Source organism: Miscanthus floridulus, chromosome 18 (assembly GCF_019320115.1).
Source record: "Miscanthus floridulus cultivar M001 chromosome 18, ASM1932011v1, whole genome shotgun sequence".
In the NCBI taxonomy this organism is placed as follows: domain Eukaryota; kingdom Viridiplantae; phylum Streptophyta; class Magnoliopsida; order Poales; family Poaceae; genus Miscanthus; species Miscanthus floridulus.
The window spans coordinates 106,673,647-106,699,746 of record NC_089597.1 but is presented as its reverse complement, the minus strand read 5'-3'; the positions used below and the strand labels follow the sequence as shown (position 1 = coordinate 106,699,746).

General features: G+C 49.3%; 1 protein-coding gene across 1 annotated transcript in view; it reads right to left on the bottom strand.

The window, feature by feature from the left end:
- LOC136520379 (uncharacterized) overlaps positions 1 to 23,878 on the bottom strand; it is a 50,341-nt gene extending 26,463 nt beyond the window's left edge. The window contains exons 1-5 of the mRNA XM_066513880.1: positions 23,858 to 23,878; positions 20,753 to 21,108; positions 20,239 to 20,602; positions 19,811 to 20,156; positions 18,619 to 19,731 (exon numbers count right to left, since the gene is read on the bottom strand). Coding sequence (XP_066369977.1) covers positions 18,619 to 19,731; positions 19,811 to 20,131 — 1,434 coding nt within the window. The 5' untranslated portion in view covers positions 20,132 to 20,156; positions 20,239 to 20,602; positions 20,753 to 21,108; positions 23,858 to 23,878. The remainder of the gene's footprint in view (positions 1 to 18,618; positions 19,732 to 19,810; positions 20,157 to 20,238; positions 20,603 to 20,752; positions 21,109 to 23,857) is intronic.
- Between the last annotated feature and the right edge of the window lie 2,222 nt (positions 23,879 to 26,100).

The window sequence follows — 26,100 nt, the reverse complement described above, 5'->3', positions numbered from 1 at the left end:
ATTCCTCATGTTTTTTGCATGCACCCCATGCCGAGCCCCCGTATATAAGCTGAGCATCCATGCACGCGCCCTCATCTCGAACCCTAGCTCGTGCAGCCACAATTCGAGCTTGCAGCGCCGCCGCAAGCCCTAACCCGCCGCCGTCGAACTCGCCTCACGATTCTGCCCTTTCAACGCAGCCGTAAGTACTTCGCCGAGCTTCGCATAGGTCCTGACAAGCTGCTGAGCCCACCGCTCCTTCTTTTGCTCGCGGTTCATCACTTATTGTTGCCGACGTGTGCTGGATCCTACCGCCACCGTTAGGAGCCGCATGTTGCCCTCGTTCGACCTTCGTCGATGAATTCGCCCTTGGTGAGTTCGCCTTGGTCCCCTCTATCTCCTTGTACTTTTTCCGCATCGAATCGTGGCCCATAGGCCTTGATTCATGTGCACCGGCGATGGTGGACCGCCGCGCCCGGACCTGTTCCGGTCGGTTTCTCCCATCTTCAAATCTAAGCCGTCCAATTTAGATACAATGGCTCAGAGTCAACCATACCCCTTCGCTGCTACTTTTTCTAAAGACACCCCCTATTTTATCTAAATATAACCCACAGTCCCTGATCCCGATTTAAAATCTGTTTTTATTTATTTTAATTCGAAATTAAGTTTGGTTTATTTACAAAACTGCCACTGACCTTGTTTTATGCACAAAATCTTCGTTTTAACTCGGTTTTGACCAGTTCAAGTTGCGTTAGATTCGTAACAACATGATCTACGTGTTAGTAACATTGTTTAGTATGTTTTGTGCTTTCAAATAAAATATTAATCTGATCAATCTATATGCAATTAGTTTCCCATTAAACAATTTAGGTTTTCCACCTCGATCTTTTCTAAATAATAAAAAAAGATTAGTTTTATTTTGGTTTTTCAAATCAAATATAATTTGACCTAATTCAATCCAGCTATTTTTCTGAACTATCTTATACATGATTTATTTAAAAAAACAAAGCATATAGTTTTTTTTCATCTATCAAATAATCTTTCGGTAGTTGTTTCTTTTTCATCGTAGCTCCGATTAGAGTGCTTTTCGTGTCTGTGTGCTCGTAGCAATGTGTAGATTAGCTTTCAAACATTTTTATTGATTGATGTACTGTTCTAATTTAGTCATATTTGTCTGTTATGCATGTCTGTTCGGATGCTTGTGTGGTGCTTTATGATATTGTCTAGTCGGTGAGCTTTACGTGGTGATCAAGAAGGAGTTCCTTTGAAGCTTTGGACTAGAAGATGGATCTAAGTTTAAGGCAAGTATAGCATGGGACCATCTTTGTTTTCCTATCAACTTTAATACACTTAATTCATATGAATGTGTCTCCTTGCTATAATTAAGGATTTCCTAGAACTAAACGTATACCTTGTCACATATGGGATATGCATTGGGTAGCTATGCTAGTACTCGACGGAACCATGATCGTGTAACTTGACTAATGGTATATGCAATAAACTCTAAAAGATGACTTTTTAGCAACTTTATAAAAGGGGGTTGGAGTATTTAGCTACTTTCCAGATGCTCTAGATTCCTCTCCTTAAGGACTTATCTATAAGTGGTCATCAGAGACTTAGAGTACCATTGTGAGGGCCTCTGTCTATATGTGTATAGCCTGAGCGGAATGTGCCATCTAGAAGGGGAGCTCTACATCTGTTTGCCAATTGGAATCCTAGCGGCCCTAACTTGTTAGACGAACCTTTGAAAGGCTTCATAGTGTACCTGCCTTTTCACCTTGGGAGTGTTTTGGGGACTTGTAAACCCCGGGCAAATGGGAATCATGACTCACAGTGAAAGTGTACAACCTCTGCAGAGTGTAAAATTGTTATAACAGTCGTGCTCACAGTCACGAGTGGCCTTAGAACCCTTATGGAATAGATGATCACTATTAATTATTTGGTTTTTGCTATACATTATTCATGTTTACATTGATCATGTGTTTATATTGGGTTTATGACAACTTGTTGCTACTCATATGCTAAAATTGTGACAACTAAAAGCTAAATGCAGTCAAATCCGTGTCAAGCTTTTGAGCCTCATGAACCCCATGTTATATTTGTTGAGTATGACATGTATTTATGCTTGCTTTACTTTTCAATACTTTGGAAAATCCCGGATGGGTACCAGATTGCTAGAGTCTAGAGAAGTTAGGCTTGTGATCAACCAGTCAGTTGTCCGTGTGGAGTTGGTGACTACACCCGAAGATCAGAGTTGTCCTACCGCTGCTTGCTGTCTAAGGTTATATCCTTTAAACAAAGTACGTTATATATTAGACATTATGATATTACCCTTATTTGTAGCTATATGTGAGATTTGATTTCCTGGGCTCACATATGGTGTATATTTGGTTTTATCCTTAAAACCGGGTGCTACAATCCGCTGCTATCCTCAACCTCCATGCACTAGCCATCACTGTGCAGAACATCCATTCCCTTGTCCCGATCATCCTCAACCTCAAGATTAGCAGCTACAACCACTGGCATGAGGCCTTTCTCCTCATAGTAGGCAAGTTCTCACTCCAGAGACATGCCGCTACTCTTGATCACCCCGACTAGGCTCGCATGGACAACATTGTCTGTTCATTGTTCCTCGGCACCATCACCAACGATCTTGTTGAGACTGTCATGGAACGCAGTGCTACTACTCGTGCATCCTAGCCTGCCATCGAAACTTAGTTCCTTGGCAACCAGGAGAGACTCAAGTTCTCTACCTTGACACCGAGTTTCACAACTTCATAAAGGGGGCCTCTTCGTCACTAGTACTATTATTGCTTCAAATCCATGGCAGATGCCCTCTCTAATTTGGACAAGTTCATCCCTAACTATACACTTGTCCTTAATGTGCTTCGCATCCTCAAGGAGAAGTATTCCTCCATCAGATTGCACCACATGCGTGGTCGTCCCTTCCCTACTTTCTTGGAACCTAATTTGACTTGCACCTATGAAAGGTCCTTATTTGATTTTGGTAAATGAGTGACAACTTAGGTGGACTAATATATATTTTATGATGAGATACACGTACAGGTGATTAGTCCATAGGTACACTAGTATGAGCAACTTGAGCCATGGTGGTGAAGTGGCTTGGATACGTTGCAAAGCTCAACTAGTTGTGATGAAGGAGCTCATTGCATATAAGACATGGCATGGAGTCATGTGTCTAGGTCGAGAAGACCAAGAGACTTGGCTTGGCTGCGATGGACCGGTTGCAAGTGTGAAGGACAAGTCGGAGGTTTTGGAGCAATGGACCACACTTGGTGAAGAAGCATGACCAAAGACTTGGCGCTGATTGACCAAGGCAACGGTAAAGAGCAAGCGAAGTTGCTATCGATGAACCAATAAGGCCACATGAAGACAAGAAGTGGATCAGGGGCGGATCTGCAGAGGGCCTGTAGCCCCTGGCCAAAATCCTAGAGAACAGATCTTCTGATCCAATCCAATAGTCCTTCACAGCCTGTGCGAGGGGGCAACTCTAACTCCCACCTCTGCGATGCCAACTCTCCAATGCTCCGTCCCTTGGCATCACCTCAGACCTCCGTGGCCAGGCACATCTAGGTGCGGAGGTGCCTAGTCGGACTTTGACTCCCCATCCCTATCGCTGTGTGCGTCTCTAGACTCTCCTTTACCTCAGTTCCTCACCAAGTTGCTTCTGGTCCAGTTAGCAGCCCGCCTCAGTGCCTCCGCTCTCCTCTGTTGCCGGCCACGGACGCCAGCAAAGGTGTGCTCGGTGCTCCTTCTGCCTCCATGGTGCGTCTGTTTCTCAGTTCCAATTAATGGCCTTTTGCCCGATGAGATTATTCTAGTTTCATTATTCCAGCTCATTACTTAGTTTCTTTGTTGCAAACATCTAACCTGTCAGATTGCTTCAAAATGCTATTGAAAGAATTGCATCGATTTTAGCCTTCTATTACTGTATGATTAGTATGATTTGTACTCTCCAACTGTTTAGCCCCCTCTTGGTCCATTTCTGGATTGGCCACTAAAGTGGATCATATCATTCATGTGAGATCAAGCCATGGAAGACTTGTGTTGTTTACAAGTGGCTTAATGGAGGTTAATGTTTGTGTAGCATCACAAATAGAGGAGATGGAGTGGAATACGCTAGGAAAAGGTATGACTTGTAGAGCATCTCATTTCACCGGCCAAAGGTTGTGTAGAGAAGTGCCTGACCGGGTTTAGGATATTGCATATCAGTCATCTAGTGCCACTTGAGTGATCTAACTTTGCATGCGATGCTAGGATCGAGTGGCGTGGTGAGAAGGAGTGAAAACCTTTTGAAAATGTTTGTCAAAATGCTAATTCATGTGCACTAATGTTTGGAACACATTTGGAGTTGGCTAGGTTGAAAAAGGGTTAGAGAAGCGAGCCGGAGATGGTCTCTGGTCACCGTCGGACCAAGTTGAGCACATAGCATCGGACTATTGGGTTGGTAGGGTCCAAAGCCTATCTCTTGGGTGAATCAGCAGCAGGCGCAGGAACGCTGGCTGGCCCATTGCGTTTGGCGTGTGTGGTAGCGAGTGCGAGGCAGCATGGGCGCTGTTGCTGTTTGCGCAGTGGGGCCAGTTGGTAGCGCATGGTAGGGCACTGCTCGACTACTGGCCTTGTCCGCCCATTGGCTGAGCAGGCTCGTGTATCAGAGAAGGCAGGCACACAAGATGTTGTGGCAGCGTTGTCCATTGTTGTGTGCAGGGGTGCGTTCGCGCGCAGAGGTGCATCGGTGCCAGGCATTAAACGCCATTTCCAGTTGGTTGTGGAGGCCCACGCGTCAGAGCAGAACAAGTGTCGTACCCAGATGCAAGCAAACGGAGCGTCAGACCTCATGGGTTGAAGCATTGGACTGGCTATTCATCAGGCACGCACGGCTTGGCATGTGGCCTGAGCGGCGTCAGAACCTGATAAATGGTCCGACACCTGGGTAGGGCTGGTTCGGCGCTAGTTTTTGTTCTCTGGATGCTTACTGGAGTGCGTCGACCCTCGACAGCTTATGGTCCAACAATTGTCGGACTCTAGAGGCACAAACACTCGTGCAGAGAGCTGATGGGCGCCAACGGGTAGTTTCAAACGTTCGGGACATGTGGCGTGTTTCTAGGTCATCGGACCCAGTCATAATGGTCTGGTCCGACGCCCCTGATTTTTCTGCATTGAGGCAACCAATGGGTCACTTGGCCTTTAGGGCTATAAATTGGAGTGGTGGCCGTCTTGGGTTGGTTGATCAGCACTATTGGGACTTAGTGTCCAAGCTTAAGGATTGCTAGAGATCGAGCCTCTAACACACTTGAGCAAATTGAGATTTGCATCCGATAGTGAATGAGTGATTCTAGTGCGTTACATTGAGAGATTGCAAGGTGTGGCACTAGGTGATCTTGTTGCAAGCCAGTGGTGCTTGTTACTCTTGAAGGTTGCCACCTCCTAGATGGCTTAGAGGCTTATGTGCTCCACTGTAGCATTGTCAGAGATTGGGCGGTGCTCTGAAAGTGACCGCTTTTTGTGAGGGGTGTTGTGCTTGCCCCGTGGAAGATCACAAAGAGCAACTTTAGTAAAAGCGAGGTGTGAAGAGCGTCAAGTGGTCTAGATAGATCGGGTGCTAGAGCTCATGGTGAGCACTCCACGTGGGACAGTGTGACTTGTGGGTCACCACTAGCAAGAGGATCGACAACAACCTTGATCTTGCCCCCACGGGGATTAAGTGGTTGGCAAACCACCGAACCTCGAGATAAAAATCATCGTGTCATCATCTACTCGTTGGTTTGCATTCACTATACTCAAGCTTGTATTTACTTGCTATTATTTGTTCTTGTGTTGTTGCTCTTGTGCATCTAGTTACCTTGTGTAGCTTAGTAGGTTGCTTAGCTTGTGTAGCTAGTTGTTTGGCTCCCTAGTTTAGCTTGTGTGGCTCTACTAGTTGAGAGGTACTAGTGTGCTTAGGAGTTGTGCGCTTTGCATCACTAGTATGTGTAGGAGCTCCCCGGTTGTTTGAGTACTAGTTGCATAGGCTCGTGTCACCTTGCAAGCTATAATTGTATAGGTGAGCCCTACCTAGCTAGGCACCTTAGATTGCTCAATTAGAATCTTTTGTAAGGTGCTTGAATATTTAGATAGAGGGGTGTAGTCTTGGTTAGACTGAGTAGTTTAATTCCACATTTGTTTCGGTTAGCCGATGCGATTAAGTTTTAGAAAGGACTATTTGCCTCTCTCTAGTCCACCATCTCGACCAATCAACCTAGAGGAGCTCACCCACACCAACTAGTCCACCATGCTGGCCGGTGGCCTCTACCTTCATCACTTCTTTTGGGACCGACAACCCACCACCGCTGCTCACTACCCCTAGTACACCTCGGCCTCCCTCACAGTCATCCACACAGCCACCCCTAACTCCGTGGGAGCTAAGCGCGGCAAGAAGAACAATTGTGGTCCTCAGGCCCACTGCCAACCCTCCACTAGTAGTGCTTGTGGTGCTCCACTACATCCCATGACCGGCACTACAGGTCTTGTGCCAAGCAGTTTGTGGCCAAGTTTCTACAATCCATGGACTGGATCTATTTAAATGTGTCATAGGCCATGCCCCTCTCAGGTGTCCCTACCCCAAGTTCGTCTTCCTGCTCTAGCGCATGAAGCTCTTGCACCCCTAGTTCTCCAACAATTGATGGCTTTGCCATTCAGGTTCCATAGCCCATCAGCTAGCTCTCTTGCTCCTTAGCAAACTCCTGCAACACAATGATGCTCCAACAACCTCCTAATGCAACTAGTACTTCAGCTCTAGCACCACAGACCACATGAAATCCAATGCAGGTACCTTCCCACACATTCACTTCCCAACATTCCTTTCCATCATCTGTTATATTGTCATCAATGGGCATTTACTCCCTATTGTATCTATTGGCCCTACAGATCTTACCTCACTTCATCTTATTAATGTTCTTGTTTCTCCAAGCCTTATTAAGAACCTTATTTCTATTCATCAATTTACCACAAACAACAATGGCTCTATGGAATTTGACCCATATGGTTCTTCTGGGAAGGATCTTCCCTCTCAAAGAGAGATCGTTAGGTGCAATAGATTCAGACCCCTATATATAACCATTGCAACATCTAGAATCTACCCTCCTTGTAGCCACCTCTTCACTTTGGCACCGACATCTTGGGCATCCTGACCATGAAGTTATATCTAAACTACCATATTCCTCAGTCGTTACATGTAATAAAAGTGCTAGTTACACTCTTTGTCATGCTTTTCAGTTAGGGTGTCCCACTCATCTACCCTTTCATGTGTTGTCATCATGAGCAACTCATAATTTTTTATTAATTCATTGTGAACTCTAGACATCCAATATAGCTAGTGCCTTGGGTTATAAATACTATCAGGTTATTCTTGATGATTGCTCACACACTTTCTTTGGGCATTTCTATTGCGACTTAAATCTAACACCTTTTTTGCTCTCCCTAACTTTTCTCCTATGTTGCTAAATAGTTTGGAGGCCACCATCGAAGGACTTCAATGCGACAATAGTCGTGAGTTCAACAACTACAACATCCACATGTTCTTCCTTTCCCATGGCATCCATCTTCTTATGTCTTGTCCCTACACCTCTCCTTAGAATGGTAAAGGTGAACATGTTATTCGCACCATTAAGAATGTTGTCTGTTCTAGGCCAGCATGCCCCTGTCTGACTTGGTTGAGGCTCTTAGCACCATCACCTACCATTTCAACATTATACCCACCAAAACCCTTAGTTTCTCTACGCATTACTTTGCCCTTTTCGAGGCTCATCCATCATATTACCATCTTCATGCTTTCAATTGTAAGTGTTACCCTAACACTTCTGTACCCCCCTCCCAACAAACTTTCTCCTCGATCAACCATGTGTGTCTTCGTTGGCTATTCAACTCTCCACAAAGGATGTGTTGTCTTGATATGCATGACCTTAGAGCCATATCTTTTTGCTTTGAAGTGCGTCCTACAATACATCTGTGGTACTTTGCATCTGGGATTGGTTGTGCGCCCGTGCTCTCAGTATGACTTGGTGGTCTACTTGGATACCGATTGGACTAGATTTTTGACATACGCAAGTCCACATCAAGATATGCCATTTTTCTTGGCGGCAATCTCATTTCTTGGTCTTCCAAGTGCCAAGACACCATTTTTCGATTGAGTATGGAAGCTGAGCATCGCACTATTACTAAGGATACATGGTTGCACCAACTCTTGCTTGATGAGTTGCAAACTCCTTTGTGCCGAGCCACTTTGGTGTATTGTGACTATGTACATCAACATTGTAGCATGTGAAAATCGATCTCTATTTTGTTCATGAGCATTTTTGTTCTTGATAGTGTATGTGAACTTTATGTTCCCTACTTATTCATGGTTCACTGACATCTTCACCAAGGGGCTGTGTCACAGGGTCAAAACTGCGGCAAGCATTGTTGTTCGCGTCGGTGTCAGAGTGTGTGTCTAGTGGCTTGAGTGGACTCAAGAACACAAGAATCATAGAGAGGACATAATGGTTTATCCTGGTTTGGGCCGATCGATGCCCTACGTCCAGAAGATGATGATCCTTATACTCAAGAGCGCCCAAAATTGGGGGGTTACAATAGAGTGTACAGGAGGAAGTGAGAGATTTGGTAGGGGGTTAGCTCAGTGCTAATCCTGAGGTTGCCTCGCCGCCAATGGAGCCTTCCCCTCATCAGAGGAGGAAGACGACGGGTGTGGTGGAGGAGCTCTCGGTGCTAAGCAGGAGGGGATCGGTGAGGAATCGAATGATCTATCTAGAATCATCCCTCTAAGGTCTGACCTTGTCCTTTATATACCAAGATAGGTCAGGTACATGATGGTTTGGGGGTTGAGCCTATGGTATACATGCGCCGGAGTCCTAGAGGGTCTTGCAGCAGCGCTCTATGGACCATGGCGATGTTGTGGAGCTAAATAAGCCTTGAGCGTCGTCTGGCTGGCTAGTCCTGACACGCTGAGTGTAAGGCTATGTTGGCTTGGACCAGCCTCCCCTAGGTGCACCTTCTAGAGTCTTCTTGGTGGCGAAGGAGGCTGGTTCTAGGGGCTGATGCATGAGACCAGAATCCCTCGAGCCCCAGGAGGCTGCGGAGGGACTTGTCTTCTTATGTCACACCTCGGGCATGACCGTGTTGGGGCACGGTTGACAAAGCCATGCGTGAGGGGCAGCCTAAGGGAGCCCCCGAGCCTTGGTGGCTCGGGGCATGTCTTCTTATGCCCGGGCCTTGGCTGGTGTCGTAGGCCGGGTAGGAGACTAGGACTAGGCTTGGGCTTCTTGTCGATCAGGAGCCTAAGGCTCGGGCGTGCCTCTGATCCCCAAGCAGAGGCGGCGATGTGCTCGGGCTCGGCATGAGTGCTTGGCTTGAGGGTGCGCGTGAGCGTACACAATGGGTATAGCCCCTGAGCCCCCAGGTGACCTTGAAGGGGTCGGTCAGGGGGGTCCATCGGTCGGGAACCCTTGATGCCAAGACTTAATATACCCATATGTTAGGATCTCGTCAAGAGCCCCCAAGCCCTTCATGGCCTCAATTGGCCTAGTTCATGATGGCGACGAAGGGATGAATTCGATCTCAAGGTGACCGAACTAGCCATGGTAGGGATGGCTTTTGCTGACAAGAGTATGATGCCTAGCATGGGGCCCTCCCCTAGTGTAGTGGGGGCGCTCGACTTTCAGGGCTGAGTAATGGTGGTGCTAACCCCTTGTTGGACCAAGGTGCGCAAGTCTACGGCCCAAGTGAGGGTTTGGTAAACTCATCTAGGAGTTGCCGACCTTGGGCCTAGAGGCACCCTCCTTTTTGGTCGGAGCCTACCGTGGGTTGGGTGATTGAGAGCGTCTAGGCTCTGGCTCGGGGCCACCTGATCACTCAGCATGCCAAGCCCTTCTAGGGGCTTCGGTAGTAGGCCCTGATCCTCTTGGGTTGGCCTTCTTAGGCCGACCCTTTGCTGCCATAAGTCGGGGTGCGGGGAGCGCACCGAGCTCAGATGGGGGGCCCTCATTGGGCCAACCGCTCAGCAGCTCCCGACCCAACTTTGGGGAGTCAGTTGGTTTTGGGGGCGTGTCGCCCGGGCATCCGTTGGTCTGGGGGCCGGTTGCTCTGTCTGGGGAGCCGGTGTAGCCCTCGAGGCCATCATGGGGACTCCTTGCTAGTGGGAGGAGCGGCTTCTAGGCATGCCCCTCTTTCTAATGCCTCGTACAGGCGGTTGATGGTGCCTGGGCTACCGCGCCTGCTACAGGAGTTATGGCATGCACTCCCATGCCATCCCACTTCATCTAGGAGATGGGACGTCAGGCCACGTGGAGCAGATCTGGCAGAGGACGAGCCACGACACTTGGTGCGCACGAATCTAGGCTAGTGGGCCCAAGGGGAGTCGGATCCCCTCAAGTCCTGTGAGGAGGCGTGCGGAGATTGGGTGGCACACTTGGGCCGATCCAAGGGCCAGGCCGATAGGGAGGCAGCGGTTTGCCTCTGCCTTAGATCTGGCAACCGTCGCCGCATCGTACGGTCGTACGTGGGATCATAGGAGCGTGGAAGCTACCGCTCCCGAAGCAATGAAGCGAAGGCAGGAGGACAAAAAAGGGGGTTACCCTTTGATCCCAGCGACACCTTTCCCTTTCTAAAAACCTCTGCTTCACCTTGTTCTCGCACGCTCGCTCGCTGCTACCTCTCTTATCTTCGCCCTCATGGTGGAATGGGGGCCATCGAAGGTCATGGAGGTAGAGATCAGGAAGATGGAGGAGGACGAGCTGGCGCTAGAGGAGATCCTAGTGGTTGGTTGGCGTCCTCCTACCATCAGGGAGCTGGCGCTAGTGCCCGAGAACCGGGAGATCATCTCCTTCACCGACTTCCACCAGCTGGGGCTTGGCCTTCCCCTGCACCGCTTCGCGCATGTCCTCCTGTACTTCTACGGCCTCTGTCTCCATGACCTAACGCTAGAGGGGATCCTCCACATTGTGACTTTCATCATGCTATGTGAGGCCTTCTTGGGGATCAAGCCCCACTTCGCACTGTGGAGGTGGCTGTTCCAGGTGGTCCTATCGTTCCCCAACGACGCCTTTCTAGCAATGGGGGTGCCTGGATCTAGGTGCGGCTGCATGCTGCTGGCTGGTACCTAGCCCTCGCTTGCCTACCAGGCTTCGACGATGAGATGTGCTTGAGGAGGAGTTGGTTCTACCTCCCCAACATGGTCCCGGTGCTCCCTTCCTTCTCAGAGGAGAGGCCGAGTGGCGGTTCCCCTTAGCGAAGGAAGCCACGAAGGTCCCCGCTCTCATGGGGGCCATTGAGGCCCTGAGGGCGCAGGGGCTGACCAGGCCAATGGTGGTGCGCACATTCATCCAGCGCCAGATTCTCCCATTAAGGGAGAGGGCGCATCCGTTGTGGTAGCACCAGGGGATCACTGACCCAATGATGGAGTTCCCTTATCCCATCTCAGAGGAGCTGCCCAGGGTGCTGATGATCAGGGCTATCGATGTGAACTACCCAAGGGAGGGCATCAACCCTGCCCCTTTTAGCGCCGAGCATCCCTCTCTCATGGGCCATCCGCTCACCAGGATGATCTCGGAGCCCCATGTTCCTCCTTTGTACGGTGGAGTGGGTGTGGATGGCCGTGCCACCAACGGGGATGCCGGATGCGCCGGCACTGGCGTTCAGCCCACCTCCGGCGGTGGCTCCGGCTCTGATAGCTCACACGCTGGTGGTCGGTGGAGGTCACGAAGGCGTTAGAGGAGCCCTGCCTAGCACAGGTGGAGTCTACCTCGCTCGTCGTCCCCTCAGCGAGACAGGCAAATATTATCTTACTTCTTCCTACTTTTGTTGTTGTTGTTGTTCATATCAATGTTCATGTTGGGTGTAGGGGATTCCTCCGGAGGACGGTCGTCGAGGTCAGTTCCTCGAGTGCCAGCGAACCTCCCTAGGGCTAGGATCGTTTGATGCCATCGTCTCCGTCAGTGGCTAGATTAGGTTGGTGCGCTCCTCCACCAGTGGCGCTCTCCCGTGGCGCCCCACTCATGCTTTCTATGGCGGTGATCAAGGCACTGCGGAAGGAGTGGGAGGACACCATTGGGGACGTGGAGGATGCCCGGAGGGAGGCCGAGGAGGAGAGGCTCATGGTGGCGATGGTAGAGAACATGTCGGACATGGCGTAGGAGGAAGCAGCCCATCTGATGGCGGAGCTCGAAGGTGTGGGTCATTCCCTTCTTCCATCCTTGCTCCCCATGGACCACGGACTCTAGATCATGTTCTTGCATCGTTTTGACATTTTAGACTTTTGTTGGTGCAGAGTCGAGGGAGGAGGCCCGTCGTCTGGGCCAGCAGCTCCGAGGGCTTCAGGAGGAGGCGGGCAGGCTATAGGCGCACCTTGACGTTCACGGCACGGAGTCGAGGGAGCTTCGGGTCGTGGCCCTGGGCGCCTACCGAGCCCTTTTTTCTAGGGGGTGTGCGACAACGTGACAGAGGTGAACGGGCGGCTCCGCGCTGTGCCAGAGCGCTTTCGCGAGGTCATGGAGGACGGTGTCCGGCAAGGAGTGGCCTCGACGCTGGCCGCGGTTCACTTCCGGTTCCCTAGCCTGGTGGATATCCATGAGGTGGCAGGAGGCTTCCTTACTAGCATCAACCCAGCAACCTGACATTCCTGATGCCCCACCTGGAGGACGCTGCCGATGCCATCCTAGCGATCGCAGCCCTAGAGGACATCCTCCGCAGCCCGTTGTCGGACCGTTGAAGAGTGGAGGCCATGCCTAGTGCCTCTCCCCCTATTCCTATGAGAGAAGAGAGATCAACCAGTGTTTGTCTAGTGGTCGAGTTGCGGAGCGTTGTCCCTAGAACAATTTAATATTTTTTGTTGTAAATGTTAAGTTCGTGTGTTTGTCGTTTCTTTGATGCCCATGTTTTTCTGCTTCTTCTCGGGTGCACCCGACCTTCTTTTTCGATCAGTATTTGGGGTCCATCTTCCCTCACGATCCTTGGCTATGCTGTAGGTGGCCTAGGGTCATGCCCTCTTGGTAGCGGACAGGCGTTAGCGCTAGGTCGGGGAGTCTAGAGGCGCAAATAGACCGGGATGGGAAGGCCGGGAAGGCAGCGCCTGGAGAGGCAGGCCTCGCGGTGCTTCACGTTTGCCGTTAGGAGGGGGATTCATGGCAATCAGAAAGCAAACTCAACATTCAACTAAGAAATGTAAGGTACAGGAAAGGAAAGCAAACAGGGAAAGTCACGTAGCTTCGTGTTTCCTTCCTGGGCGCTTTGTTAAGGCGAAGAACGGGCGTGATATAGTTTGGCTTGTGCACCAGGCCTCCAGACGGCAGGCTTTGCTACGGCCTTCCTTTCGCGAGGAAGGGCTGGAGCCTCCCTCGATCGGGTCAGTCCCTCCTAGGCGCCCAAGCGCCTATATGAAGGGGCTCCCCGTGCCGCTACGACCATCGGGGACACCAGGTGCATCTTTAGAGCTTAATCGATCGAACGCCGTCATCGCCTTGACCTCCTTTTACACCTTTGAGATGTGCCCAAGGCTTCTAGGTGGGCGGCGTCATCTCTGACGAGGGGCCACACGGCTTGCTATCACGCCAGCCCCTACCTTTGGGGCCCAAGCTCTGCCTCGGTGGCCTCTAGGTCCGCCTGCCGAGTCTATAGGTGAGCCACCTTCTTCTCGAAGGCGGCTTGCGTGGTTGCGGGGACCCTGGTCTGGCAGTGTGAGCTTTGGCACCTTCCCGACGGAAACTTCACTATCGATGTGGTAGCACATGCAAGGCGAGGCATAGCAGTCGATGTCGTCAGAGTCGTACTTTGGGCCATTCCCCGAGAGGATCTCGAGGAAGGTGCGCGGCGAGGGGACGTCAGCCCCCGCGGCACCAGAGAGGATGGCACTCTGTGGCCCCTCACAGCTGATAAGGACCTCTAGCTCCAGCTGGAAGGACACTGCCGCATTCTTGATCATGAAAGGCGGGTCCGAGAGGTAGTACTAGAAGCGGCCAGGCAGCAGGAGCACCTTACCGGTGTCAATCTGGTGATAGACGTTGGCCAGCATGTAGAACAACTGGCGGCGGTCTGACACGGTTGGGCTTGGGCCCAGACCACGCCGGATCTATCGGGCCAAGACCTCAAGATCTGCTCCCAAGAGGCCTGGCGAAGGGGGCGGTGCTGGGAGCTCGCCGCTCACTGGTGCGGCCCTGTCGAGCGAATGAACCCCGCCGTAGCAGTCGGCGATGTAGACCAGGCTCCCAAAGTTGAGGACCTAGCCCGGAGCGAAGGCGCTGGCTATGATGAAGAACTCACTAGGGAAACAGACACCACCGTCTGGGGTGATGTCGCTTGCTCCAACGATGAGACGGGTGGCTCCGACCACCGTAGAGCCTGAATTGCCCTTGACGCTACCCCCTACCTGGCGCGTCAGCTGTCGCAGGGTCAAAACTATGGCAAGCATTGTTATTCGAGTCGGTGTCAGAGTACGTGTCTCCGGTGGCTCGGGTGGACTTAAAAACACAAGAATCATAGCAAGGATGCAATGGTTTATCCTAGTTCAGGCCGATCGATGCCTTAGTCTAGCAACTGATGATCCTTATACTCAAGAGCACCCAAAATCAGGGGGTTACAATAGAGTGTACAGGAGGAAGAGAGAGATTTGGTAGGGGATTAGCTCGGTGCTAATCCTGAGGTTGCCTCGCTGCTGGTGGAGCCTTCCCCTCGTTGGAGAGGATGAAGATGACGGGTGCGGTGGAGGAGCTCTCGATGCCCCTCGGTGGGTTGCTCTACTCTCGGTGCTGAGCAGGAGCGGATCGGTGAGGAATCGAATGATCTGTCTGGGATTGTCCCCCCTAAGGTCTGACCTTATCCCTTATATACTGAGATAGGTCAGGTACATGATGGTTTGGGGGTTCAGCCTATGGTCTACCTGCATCGAAGTCAAGGAGGGTTTTGCAGCAGTGCTCTATGGACCGTGACAATGTCGTGGAGCCAAAGAAGCCATGGGCGTCGTCTGGCTGGCCTATCCTGACATGTTGAGTGTCAGGCTGTGTCGGCTTGGACTGATCTCCCCCAGGTGTGTCTTCTGGAGTCTTCTTGGTGGTGAAGGAGGCCGGCTCCAGGGGCTGACGCGCGGGCCCGGAAGCCCCCGAGCCCCTGGAGGCCATGGAGGGACTTGTCTTCTTGTGTCAAGCCCCGAGCATGACCCTGTCGGGGGCGCGGTTGACAGAGCCATGCCCAAGGGGCAGCGCTGGGGACCCCGAGCCTTGGTGGCTCGGGGCATATCTTCTTATGCCCGGGCCTTGGCTGGCATCGTAGGCCAGGTAGGAGCCAAGGACTGGGCTCGGGCTTCTCATCGATCGAGAGCCTGAGGCTCGAGCGAGCCCCTAAGCCCCTAGCAGAGGCGGTGACATGCTCAGGCTCATCCTAAGTGCTTGGTCTGAGGTTGCGCGCGATCGTACCCGATGGGTATAGCCCCCGAGCCCCTGGGCGATCCTGAAGAGGTCGGTCGGGAACCCTTGATCCCAAGACTTAACATGCCCATATGTTTCTATCCATGGAGTTCTAGTCCAGTTTGAATGTTTGATCTAGATCTAACTATGGGCTTGTGTTAGACATATGTATGTGTGTGTGGGCCTAGGCTTGGGCCGTGCGGCTATAGCTAGCACAGCTGGCCAGCTGTATGGCCGTGTTGCGTTGGACTCCATGTCTAGCACACTTGTAGATTAAGTTGTACACCGCATGGATATTAGAGGACGGTACCATGCAACTCAAGCAAGTGTATTGTAACAATGTACATCAACACCATAGCATGTGAAAATCGATCTCCACTTTGTTCATTAACGTGTTGCTCTTGGTGATGTACGTGAAGTTTATGTTCGTTACTTATTCACAGTCCGCTCACATCTTCGTCAAGGCCGCCTTCTGTTGTGTCCCTGGAGTTTAAGTCCAGTTTGAATGTTTGATCCATCCAGGATCTAACTGCGGGCGCGTGTTAGACGCATGTTCGCGTGTATGGACCTAAGCATGGGTCACACGGCTATAGCACAGTTGGCCAGCCTAGTATGGTCGTGTTGCCTTGGACTCAAGTCCGATGCCACCTATAGATTAAGTTGTACACGATGAGTAATTCATTCGTGTCCCCGAGTTCGCTCATCCCCCGCATCGTCCCTCTTGGGGTGACATGGGCAGAACCACCGTACCGCTCGGCGCCGCCAATACCTCCCCCGGCCTCCTCTTTCTCGCCGCTGCCAGAGCGCGCCACCGGAAGCTCGTGCGGGCTCAAGGATGGCAGCGGCGAGGCTTCTTCCCAAGCTGTGGTCTACTGCGGCTGCTAGAGCATCGCCAGGCTCATCGACGGCGGCAGCCCCGACGTGGATTAGGCATCCCGGCGGCAGGATCCGGCACTCCCAGGGGCGGATCTGTGTGGAGCTCCGGCAGGAGTCGTGTTGCAACAGTTGATCGCGTGGAGAGGCGAGCGACGGGTCAACGAGGTGGCCGCCTGGCTAGGGAGGATCTGGTGGGCGCGCGCTACCTGGCCATCTAGAGGCGGCTCTGGCTTCCCTTCCTCTGGATCCGGCCATCCCGCGGCTGCAGCTGCTGCCGCCCATGCGGATCCGGCCGAAGCTCGCCGGTGCGGGCGGTGATGCGGCTGATGTGGCGTGGGGCAGCGGTGGAGGGCAGGGCGGCACAACTTCAAGGCTCCCTGCTTTGTTTGTGCTAGATGTGGGCAAGCACCGGTGAAAGCCATGTCGGATCTGCCGGCAAGACGACGGCGATGCCTTCGGGTGCCGTTTTCCTCCTTGGAGGCGTTGTCATGGTGTTTTCCCACTCCGGGCAGCTGTAGAGGTACGTCGGCTATGCGCTGGTGGCTTGGCCGACAGCGGCTTGCTTGGATGAGTGTCAGTGACGTCGTGGTGGTGTGGCTGGCAATAGCCAAGCAGGGGCGCCAGTGGCGCCATGGTGGCGTGGCTGGATGAACCTGGCTGCTTCTTGAAGGCCAAGAGGTTGTGGCTCGGTGCGGCATGAGGAAGGCACAAGGGGGCCGCGGAGGTGATCGTATGGTGGCAGCGAGTGGGCAACGTGGCGCGGCGATGGCAGCAAACTGGAGGCTCATGTCGATGACCCAATCCGATCGAGTGGAGTTTTTTCCATTGAGGCTCGTGTCGATGACCCAATCCGACCGAGCGGAGTTTTTTTCCGTTGAGGCTCGTGTCGATGTCCCAATCCAACCAGGTGAGGAGAAGGCCAAGGTGGTGAGCTTTGTCTCTGGAAGCTTTGTGTCCATGCACGTGGTGCAGCTGAGATTCCGGTGGCGGCGAGACGAAGGTGAAGTTAATGGAGCGGCTTGGTGGTACCAAGTCACCCTCGACAGCGAAGTAAGCCCGGATCCTTGGAGAGTCCAGCAGCGGGAGTGGCGAGGCCCCCGTGCGCTCTAAGGTGGTGTCTGAGGAGTGGTGTCCGAGGAGTGGTGTGCGGTGGTGGATGTGGTGAGGCCCCCACGCGTTTGAGTTGCCTTGGAGGTCTAGGATCCGGTGCGGTATTTCGGTCCTTTGGAGTGTAAGGTGCAACAGCGGTACTTCGGCGAGGGGTCCTATATGGCGGTGGCCTCTTCGGTGTGGTGCGGTGGGCTTCTCTTCTAACTTCTGCCAACGCACGACCGTGGTTGGGAGATTGATGATCATGTGTGCGTGACCTGAAGACGACGACGGCATGGTGGGGGAGTAGTGGTATCTACATGGCTTGCAATGGACTGCGGTGGCTAGTTCTGCATGGCAGCGACTGGTTGGCTTGAGACATCGTTGGTAACAATGGCGCTTGTGGTGAGGGCTACTTGTCGGCTCTACTCTTAGTTTGTGGGGGTGCGGCGTGGGAACTTCTTGGAGTTGAGTGCCCTTTTTTGTTGAGTTTGTTGTCGCTGTTGTATCGTTGTGCCTACTTTGGGCTCATCTTCTTTTTATTATAATCGGCAGCTCTCCTGCCTCATTCGTTTCAAAAATAAGTTGTACACGACATGGATATCAAAGGATGGTTCTATTTCCATAAGCTGTCCCTATCCATGCCTATATGTACGTGTATCATGTATACTCCTATAATTAATCTACTGCTCCATGCAATCTATGTTGCTGACAAAAACATATCAAACAAAAAGTTCCACCATTAGATATGGTTCTAAAATCTAAACCGACACTAATAGCCCTATTATCAACGTAAGTGATTCATTGGATATTTATATTGGTTCTTGCAAAATTGGCTCATAATATTACTCTCTCCATCCCAAAATACTTTATTTTTAGGTTTTTAGGACATATTAGTAAGTGCTTAATGAAAACTACCCATGTACCCCTATTTATTGAAGGTGATCCACGCCAATTAATGAATAATCCACTAATTAAAAAGAATGGAGGCATGCAGTGCATGTCACAATCTCCTAAGTCCCAATCTAGTGTCGAGCTAAAACATCAAGTTTTTTGGAACATTTTTTATTCTAAATCATCAAATTTTGAGGGAGTATATGTCTTAGTTCTAGGCAAACCGACACAAATAACCGTGGGTTAGATTTTTATGGTATTGGAGCTAGATGAAATTATATAAAAGAATTTTGATCTCAAATAAAATATGCAGTAAAAAGAAGGAAAGACTTACAGTTGGAGACATTCCAGCTACATCCTGAAGAAATGACATCTCAAGAAGCTCCTCAAAGTATTTTTTTCCATCTCGTTGCGCTGTGGACGATTGGCCTGAAGTGTGCTGAACAAATCCAAGTGCAATCCACTGCTGAATCAAGCTGCTCTTCTCTATATGGCTGCCTTTGGAAAAAACAGCGCAATATGCAAAACAGAGCTTGAGCTGATAAGACATGTATTGATAACTAAGCTTCAGTGATGGTAGCACTTTCTTATCTTCTGCCCAGATATCACTATCCCGTATAGCTTTCCATTGATCAAGATCATTGTTCGAGCAAATGTATCCTAGAGATTTTACTGCTAGTGGTATTCCTTTGCATTTCTCAACTATGGCTCTTCCTATATTTTCCATATCTTCATCCACCGATCCATGTGGAAGTGCTTTTGCTCGGAACAGCTCCCAACAGTAATTATTGGACAGAACATCTAAATTTGTTGCCGAACTTCTATTCAAATGCCTAGCAATCTTTTCATTACGTGTAGTTACTAAAATCTTGCTGCCTTTTTGGCTACCAAGCAACAGTTTGTTTATGTCTTCCAACTTAAATTGGTCTTCTTCCCAAAGGTCATCCAGAACAAGAAGTAACCGCTTATTGCTGATAATAGCGCTCAGATTCTTTAGGACAGACTCTAAATCAGAACCATCATTGTTAGAGCCACTTGGGTTATCCAGCTGGGACTGGGAGATAATAGATTTAGCAATGGAAATCAAATCAAATTTTACCGACACATAGACCCATGCTTGAACCTCAAAAAAATACTTGGACCTATAATCATTGTAGACCAATTGTGCAAGGGTAGTTTTACCTACTCCTCCAATACCATAAATAGGAACGATGGGTGGTTCTCCATCTGTTAAAAGCAAACTGATAATGCTTTCTTTCTCATTGATCCTCCCAACGGTTTTCTCAGTGTTAAACGATGTGGTTTCCGAATTGACTTCTTCATCATCCGTGCTAGGGCCTTGTATAAAATTGAACTTGTTCTGAAGATCTAAGATCTCGTCTATCGATTCTCTCATTGTTTTAATTTTATGAGGCATGTTCAGCCTTTTAAAGCATGCAACTAACCCCTGTTGACAATAAATGGCATGGGTCAGAAACGAGTTCATCATAAGCTACTGCAGTTTAGCTTTGAAGTAGGCAACTCACCTTTTTAGTTTTGCGGAGGCCTTGGCCTTCGTGGGCCGTTGTCCAGGACTCGAAGAGAACCAGCATATCCTCCAAGTCATAGGCCGCAGCCTTGAGCTTCTTAAGCGTGTGACGGACGCTCATCTTGCTTGACGACTGCCTCTCCGCGTCCTCGAGGAAAGATTGGATAAAGGGCAGCATGTCCTTGATGCTCTCAAAATCTTTACTGAAATTCATCTGCAAAGCAATCTCGTTCCAGATGGCGTTGAAGGCGAGGCTACCCAGCTTGCCTAAAAACGTCTTCAGCGCGGCAGCAGCGAGCAACTCCCCGACCGCAACCATCGTTGTCAGATGGGAAAGTAACAGGCTGTTCGAAACCAGAAAACGTGTGAAGGAACGAACATGAGGCCGGAGGGAGGCGACAAGCGCCGTGTACGCTAGAACCTTACCACTGGGAGAAGAGAAGGAGAGGCGACGCGCGGTCTGACTGAGGTCTAGCCGTCCGCCGCGCCTGGAGTCAGGCGGCTGGCTGGATGTGAAAGGGCGGCGAGGGGCACACCTGCAGCTGATGCTGCAGGAGCAGGAAGCCAGCCTACTAAATGTGACGCATGGTACGGCACGTCGACGGGGGCTCTGACCGCACCTGCAGCTGCTAGATGAGCACGACGATTGGAATTTTTCAATCCCACGGAAGCAACTTCTGCGATTGTTGGTTTATACAACAAGGTCGAACATATTAGGAGGTTTTGTTTTCAGAAACGAAAACTCGTTGCTTTGCTCGCGCTTTGACAGTGCGTGCTTTTCTTTCCGCTCCTGCAACAAACAACCAGATTAACATATTTTTAGAGGTTTTGTTATCAGAAACGGGAATTCCAGTTGTAATCATTTTGACACTGCAGTTTTCTATGGAGTGCAAACCGAACGAAACGAGAACGCGAGGGGACAGAGAGATGTGATTCGCACCGTATGCTGGAGAGATCGACTGAATGTTATGATATACTGTTGTTGGAGTGCAAACCGAAGCGAAGCCTACGCAAAGCTTCGTTGGGCCGGGGTTGAAAAATGGCAGGAGCACAGAGCGGTGGAAGCACAGGCTCAGCTCAGAAGCAACGGCGGCGGAAGCCAATGCAAGAGCCCGCGGGAGAAGGCAGCGGCCAGAGCGCTAGCGCCGGTGACGGTGAGTGCTTGGTGACAGCAGCGACCACTATCAGCGAGATCCTGACTTGGGAGCCCGAGGGTGCAGTGCAGGTGAGAGATTGGATGCTAGATGCTGCAGTGTGAGGAAACGAAGAGCATCCAGGACTCCCTTTGTATATCCTCTGCTCAGAGAAAAAAAGTTTCGGGTTAGGAAGACTTGCATTCAAAACCTTATGTAAGTTGCGTTTTTCAAAAACCACCTCTTCATTTAAATGATTATTTGTAGTGACGAGAATTTTTATAAAGTCATCGGAATAAAATGCGGACCATCCATGAGGGAAAATTAAACGATGTAAAAATAGGAGATACTAATATAAAAAGTACTCGGAAGTAACAAAAAAGTGAAAATTGTTAGTATGAAACTGACAATTGAAAGGTGTTCAAGTTTTCAAGTGTGCACAAACTCATGGGTTCTTTGCACAATTTCTCTTTTCTTTTTTATTTTTTCTTAAACTTCTTTTCTTTATTTGCATGGAGTCCCGGCAAAAGGGCATAAAATAAGCGGGTATTTGGATCCGGTGACTAAAAAGGAGGTGTGTCGGGAGGATGTTACATGAGGTGTTCGGATACTAATAAAAAACAAATTACATAATCCGTCAGTACTCCACGAGACGAATTTTTTAAGCCTAATTAATCCGTAATTATCACATGTTTATTGTAGCACCACATTATTAAATTATGAACTAATTAGGCTTAAAAGATTCGTCTCGCAAATTAGTCGCAAACTATGCAATTAGTTTCGTAATTAGTCTATATTTAATACTCATTGCACGTGTCCAAACATTCGATGGGACAGCGACTAAAATTTAGGAGGGGCAACCAAACACCACCTAAGCACAACTGCAAAGGCTATATTAGGGTAAGCACAATATCGACGATGTAGTATAATCTTAAGATAGGGCCATAAACAGGTAGGAGTAGTACAAAAAGAGAAAATCTCTTATTGGACACTAGAAAATTAAACGCTTTTGTTTTTCTATTTGACATCCAGACCTGAAATCTTTCCTATTTATCACATATTTCATTTTTTTCTTTCCTATTTGACACTTTCGTCAACTCTGTTAGCCAGCACCGTTAACTCTCCTTGTGAGTCAATGGAAAAAGTCTAAAATGCCCTTGAGCAAAAAGACTATAGTGCTCTACCTTAAAAAATTATATAAACTTTTAGCTTTTAATGAGATCTACAACTTTTTAGTTTTAAGTTTTTTTTTCATTTGGGATCATTCGGATGCTTAAAAAATAATATTAAGTTTCAGCAACATATTAATCACGTATGTCGTAGCCTCAGAAAAATAGTATCTTTCTTGTATAGCATCATGTAAAGATACTTTTTATATGAAAATTGTAGCTCTTGATGAGATATACAACTTTCTAGTTTTCGGTTTTCATTTGAAGTTATTAAGATGCTCAAAAATAATATAAATTTTTAGCAGCATATTAAACGCTTACCACAACTACTTGTTCCTTAGAACAAAAAGCATATTTTTCTTATACGGTGTCGGATAAATGATATTTTTTATACGAAAGTTGTATCTCTTGATGAGACATGTGACTTTCTAGTTTTAGTTTAAAAAACAGCAATAACCAGCAAAGGGGAACAACATGACTAGAAATAAACTATATGGGTAAAACGGTATTTTTGTCTAAGACTAAGGCCCGGTTTGGATTCTCTGGTCTAAAGTTTAGCCATTGAACTTTAGATTACTTTAATTCTTATTAAGGCTTCAAACAAGAGGTATAAAGTGATGTCTAAAGTTTAACCAACCTCACAAAAACTTTAGACCACACATGTCAGATAAAGTCGTCAAAAGTTTTAGTCCTTAACTTTAGCCAACTAAACTTTATACTATAGGATTCAAACATGCCCTTAACACCATTGGAGCTCTAAAGTGACCGGAGTGTCAAATAGGAAAGAAAAAAAGGAATGCGTGACAACTACGAAAGTTTGAGCGTGAAATATGAAAACAGAAGTTTTCCTAGTGTCTATTAGGCCCTGTTTGGATCCTTGAAAAGTTAGAATTCAATTTATTCTAATAATTATAGTTTAGGCATAAATTAATTATGCTAATATAGTTGTATACTGAATATATTTGTATACTATTGTTAGCCATAAAATGGAGGTACTTATATGTTGCATTTCTACGGTAGGCAAACGAGTTAAAAAGTGTGTTATAAGTTGCAAAGTAGAAACACAGTATGGTAATCTATAAAATCAATTTCCATATCCCAGCCTACGAATTTAAGATAGACTTATACGTGAACTTAGGAAATTCGTGGAATATCAAATTCTAAGGCAAATAGTCTAATCCATTAAGTAGATTCCAATTTTTCCAAAATAAAAGTATCCAAACTGCGAAATATTCCTTGAGATTCTAGGACGAGCTAGTTCACAAAAACGATCGAATGCGCTCATCCCAAACAAACGGCACTCAGGTCGTCTTCCTCCAGGGCGTGTGGCTTGGGGCGAGTAGGGGCCAAGGCCTGTGAGCTGTGCATGGCCCTAACCGGGGCCAGTGAGCACGCGACTAAGGCTGGCAGGTGCACAGCCTGGGGGAGCGGATTTGGCGGTGGTGGCCTAGGGCCGGCGAGATCACAGCCTAGGCAATGTGGATCCGTTGGTGCGGCACATGGCCTAAGAGGCTGGGCGGAGGTGGAGGCGTCGGCGGGACCTAATTTTTTATAATTTAGCTATTTTTTTTTAGAAAATTTACGTTTAGCCTCCCGAGAGACGTAAACTCATCTTTGAACCCTGGGGGTCGACGCCAGGACTCATGGCGTCGAGGTAACACGTCTCGACGCCATAAATCTTGGCTCTGAGGTGTCTGGCCGAGCACCGCATGACATCTTAGGTGGTGTTGACGTGGCCGGTACCTCGGCGCCACAGATCTTGACGTCGACCTCGGCGCCACGCACTCTGGCGCTGAGCATTTCACACTATCAGCCTGTTCGTTTGGTCGTATTCGGCTTATAAGCCATGACTTATCAGCCAACAAACAGTATTTTTCTCTCACACCAAATCAGCCGATAGTATTTTTAGTCATAGCTTATAAGCTAAATAAGTCCAAACGAACAAGACGCACAGGACTGGCCATGTGGTGGGGGGATGGAGGACGGTGGCCATGCATGGCGCTGGCGCTGACGCAGTAAAGGAGCGAGGGTGCAGCTGGGTGGGTGGATGGATGACTGGATGAGGGGAGGAGTAAAGAGGGTTACTGCAGATGGAGAAGAAGGGCACTGCTACACGTTCGCTTTGTAGAGACTTTTGGGTAGGGCGGCTTACATAGCCTCTGGAGCCGCCCTAGAAATTATTTTCTACGTAGTGTTTATATAGCCGTGACCGCAGTGCAGTGAAGCTTCGGGGTAGGACTGTAGGAGCTGAGCACTGAGCTGATCAGAGCTAGCATTAAGTGATGGCTATCTGTGCACTGGACTGGCCATGTGGTGGGGGACGGAGGACGGTGGCCATGCATGGCGCTGGTGCTGGCGCAATAAAGGAGCGAGGTGCAGCTGGGTGGGTGGATGGATGACTGGATGAGGGGAGGAGTAAAGAGGGTTACTGCAGATAGAGATGGATGGATGAGGAGAGGAGTAAAGAGGGTTACTGCAGATGGAGATCGATGGAGAAGAAGGGCACTGCTACACGCTAGCTTTTGAATTAAAACCATCACGGGTTCGCCGCCATTGGCGTGTTCGGCCGTCGGCGACTCGTGCATGTGCGTGCACACATCCGTTCCCCGAAGCGATGGACGGAGGGATCGTAGGTGCCCCGCTTTCCATTCCACCGCATTTCGTGATCGTTTTTCTTTTCATTAATAAAAAACAAAGGATAGCAGAAGAATGTTCACCTCGATTTGCACTGTCAGGAGGACTGTCTCCGTGTACACGAGCGAGGGAATTTTAAATGCAAATCGATTTTCAGACTGCGTACACAGTTGCGTGTTTTTTTTTTGGTTCTAGCACCACCAGATGGTATACTAAATAAAACGGAAATGCGCCAACGCAAAAGACCCAGGATCGACCAGCAATAACCACATGTGCACAAGAAATGTATTTTAATAAATAACCACATGGGCACCAGAAATGTATTTTATTTCCGTTTTATTTAGTATACCATCTGGTGGCGCTGGAACAAAAAAAAACACGCAACTGTGTACGCAGTCTGAAAATCGATTTGCATTTAAAATTCCCTCGCTCGTGTACACGGAGACAGTCCTCCTGACAGTGCAAATCGAGGTGAACATTCTTCTGCTATCCTTTGTTTTTTATTAACGAAAAGAAAAATGATCACGAAATGCGGTGGAATGGAAAGCGGGGGCACCTACGATCCCTCCGTCCATCGCTTCGGGGAACGGATGTGTGCACGCACATGCACGAGTCGCCGACGGCCGAACACGCCAATGGCGGCGAACCCGTGATGGTTTTAATTCAAAAGCTAGCGTGTAGCAGTGCCCTTCTTCTCATCCATCCATCTCCATATGCAGTAACCCTCTTTACTCCTCCCCTCATCCATCCATCTCCATCTGCAGTAACCCTCTTTACTCCTCCCCTCATCCAGCCATCCATCCACCCAGCCAGCTGCACCCTCGCTCCTTTATTGCGCCAGCGCCAGCGCCAGCGCCATGCATGGCCACCGTCCTCCGTCCCCCACCACATGGCCAGTCCAGTGCACAGATAGCCATCACTTAATGCTAGCTCTGATCAGCGCAGTGCTCAGCTCCTACAGTCCTACCCCAAGGCTTCACTGCACTGCGGTCACGGCTATATAAACACTACGTAGAAAATAATTTCTAGGAGCGGCTTCGGAGCCTCTGTAAGCCGTCCTACCAAAAAGTCTCTATAAAGCTAACGTGTAGCAGTGCCCTTCTTCTCCATCAATCTCCATCTGCAGCAACCCTCTTTACTCCTCCCCTCATCCATCCATCTCATCTGCAGTAACCCTCTTTACTCCTCCCCTCATCCAGTCATCGATCCACCCACCCAGCTGCACCCTCGCTCCTTTAGACCGTCCACTATGTGGCAGTGAGGTCAGAAAAAATGTGGGTCCGGCTGCAGCAAATTAAACATCAGGCAAGGAGAGCTGTAGTGTGTAAAAAAAATAGAACCGGTGCCACTTT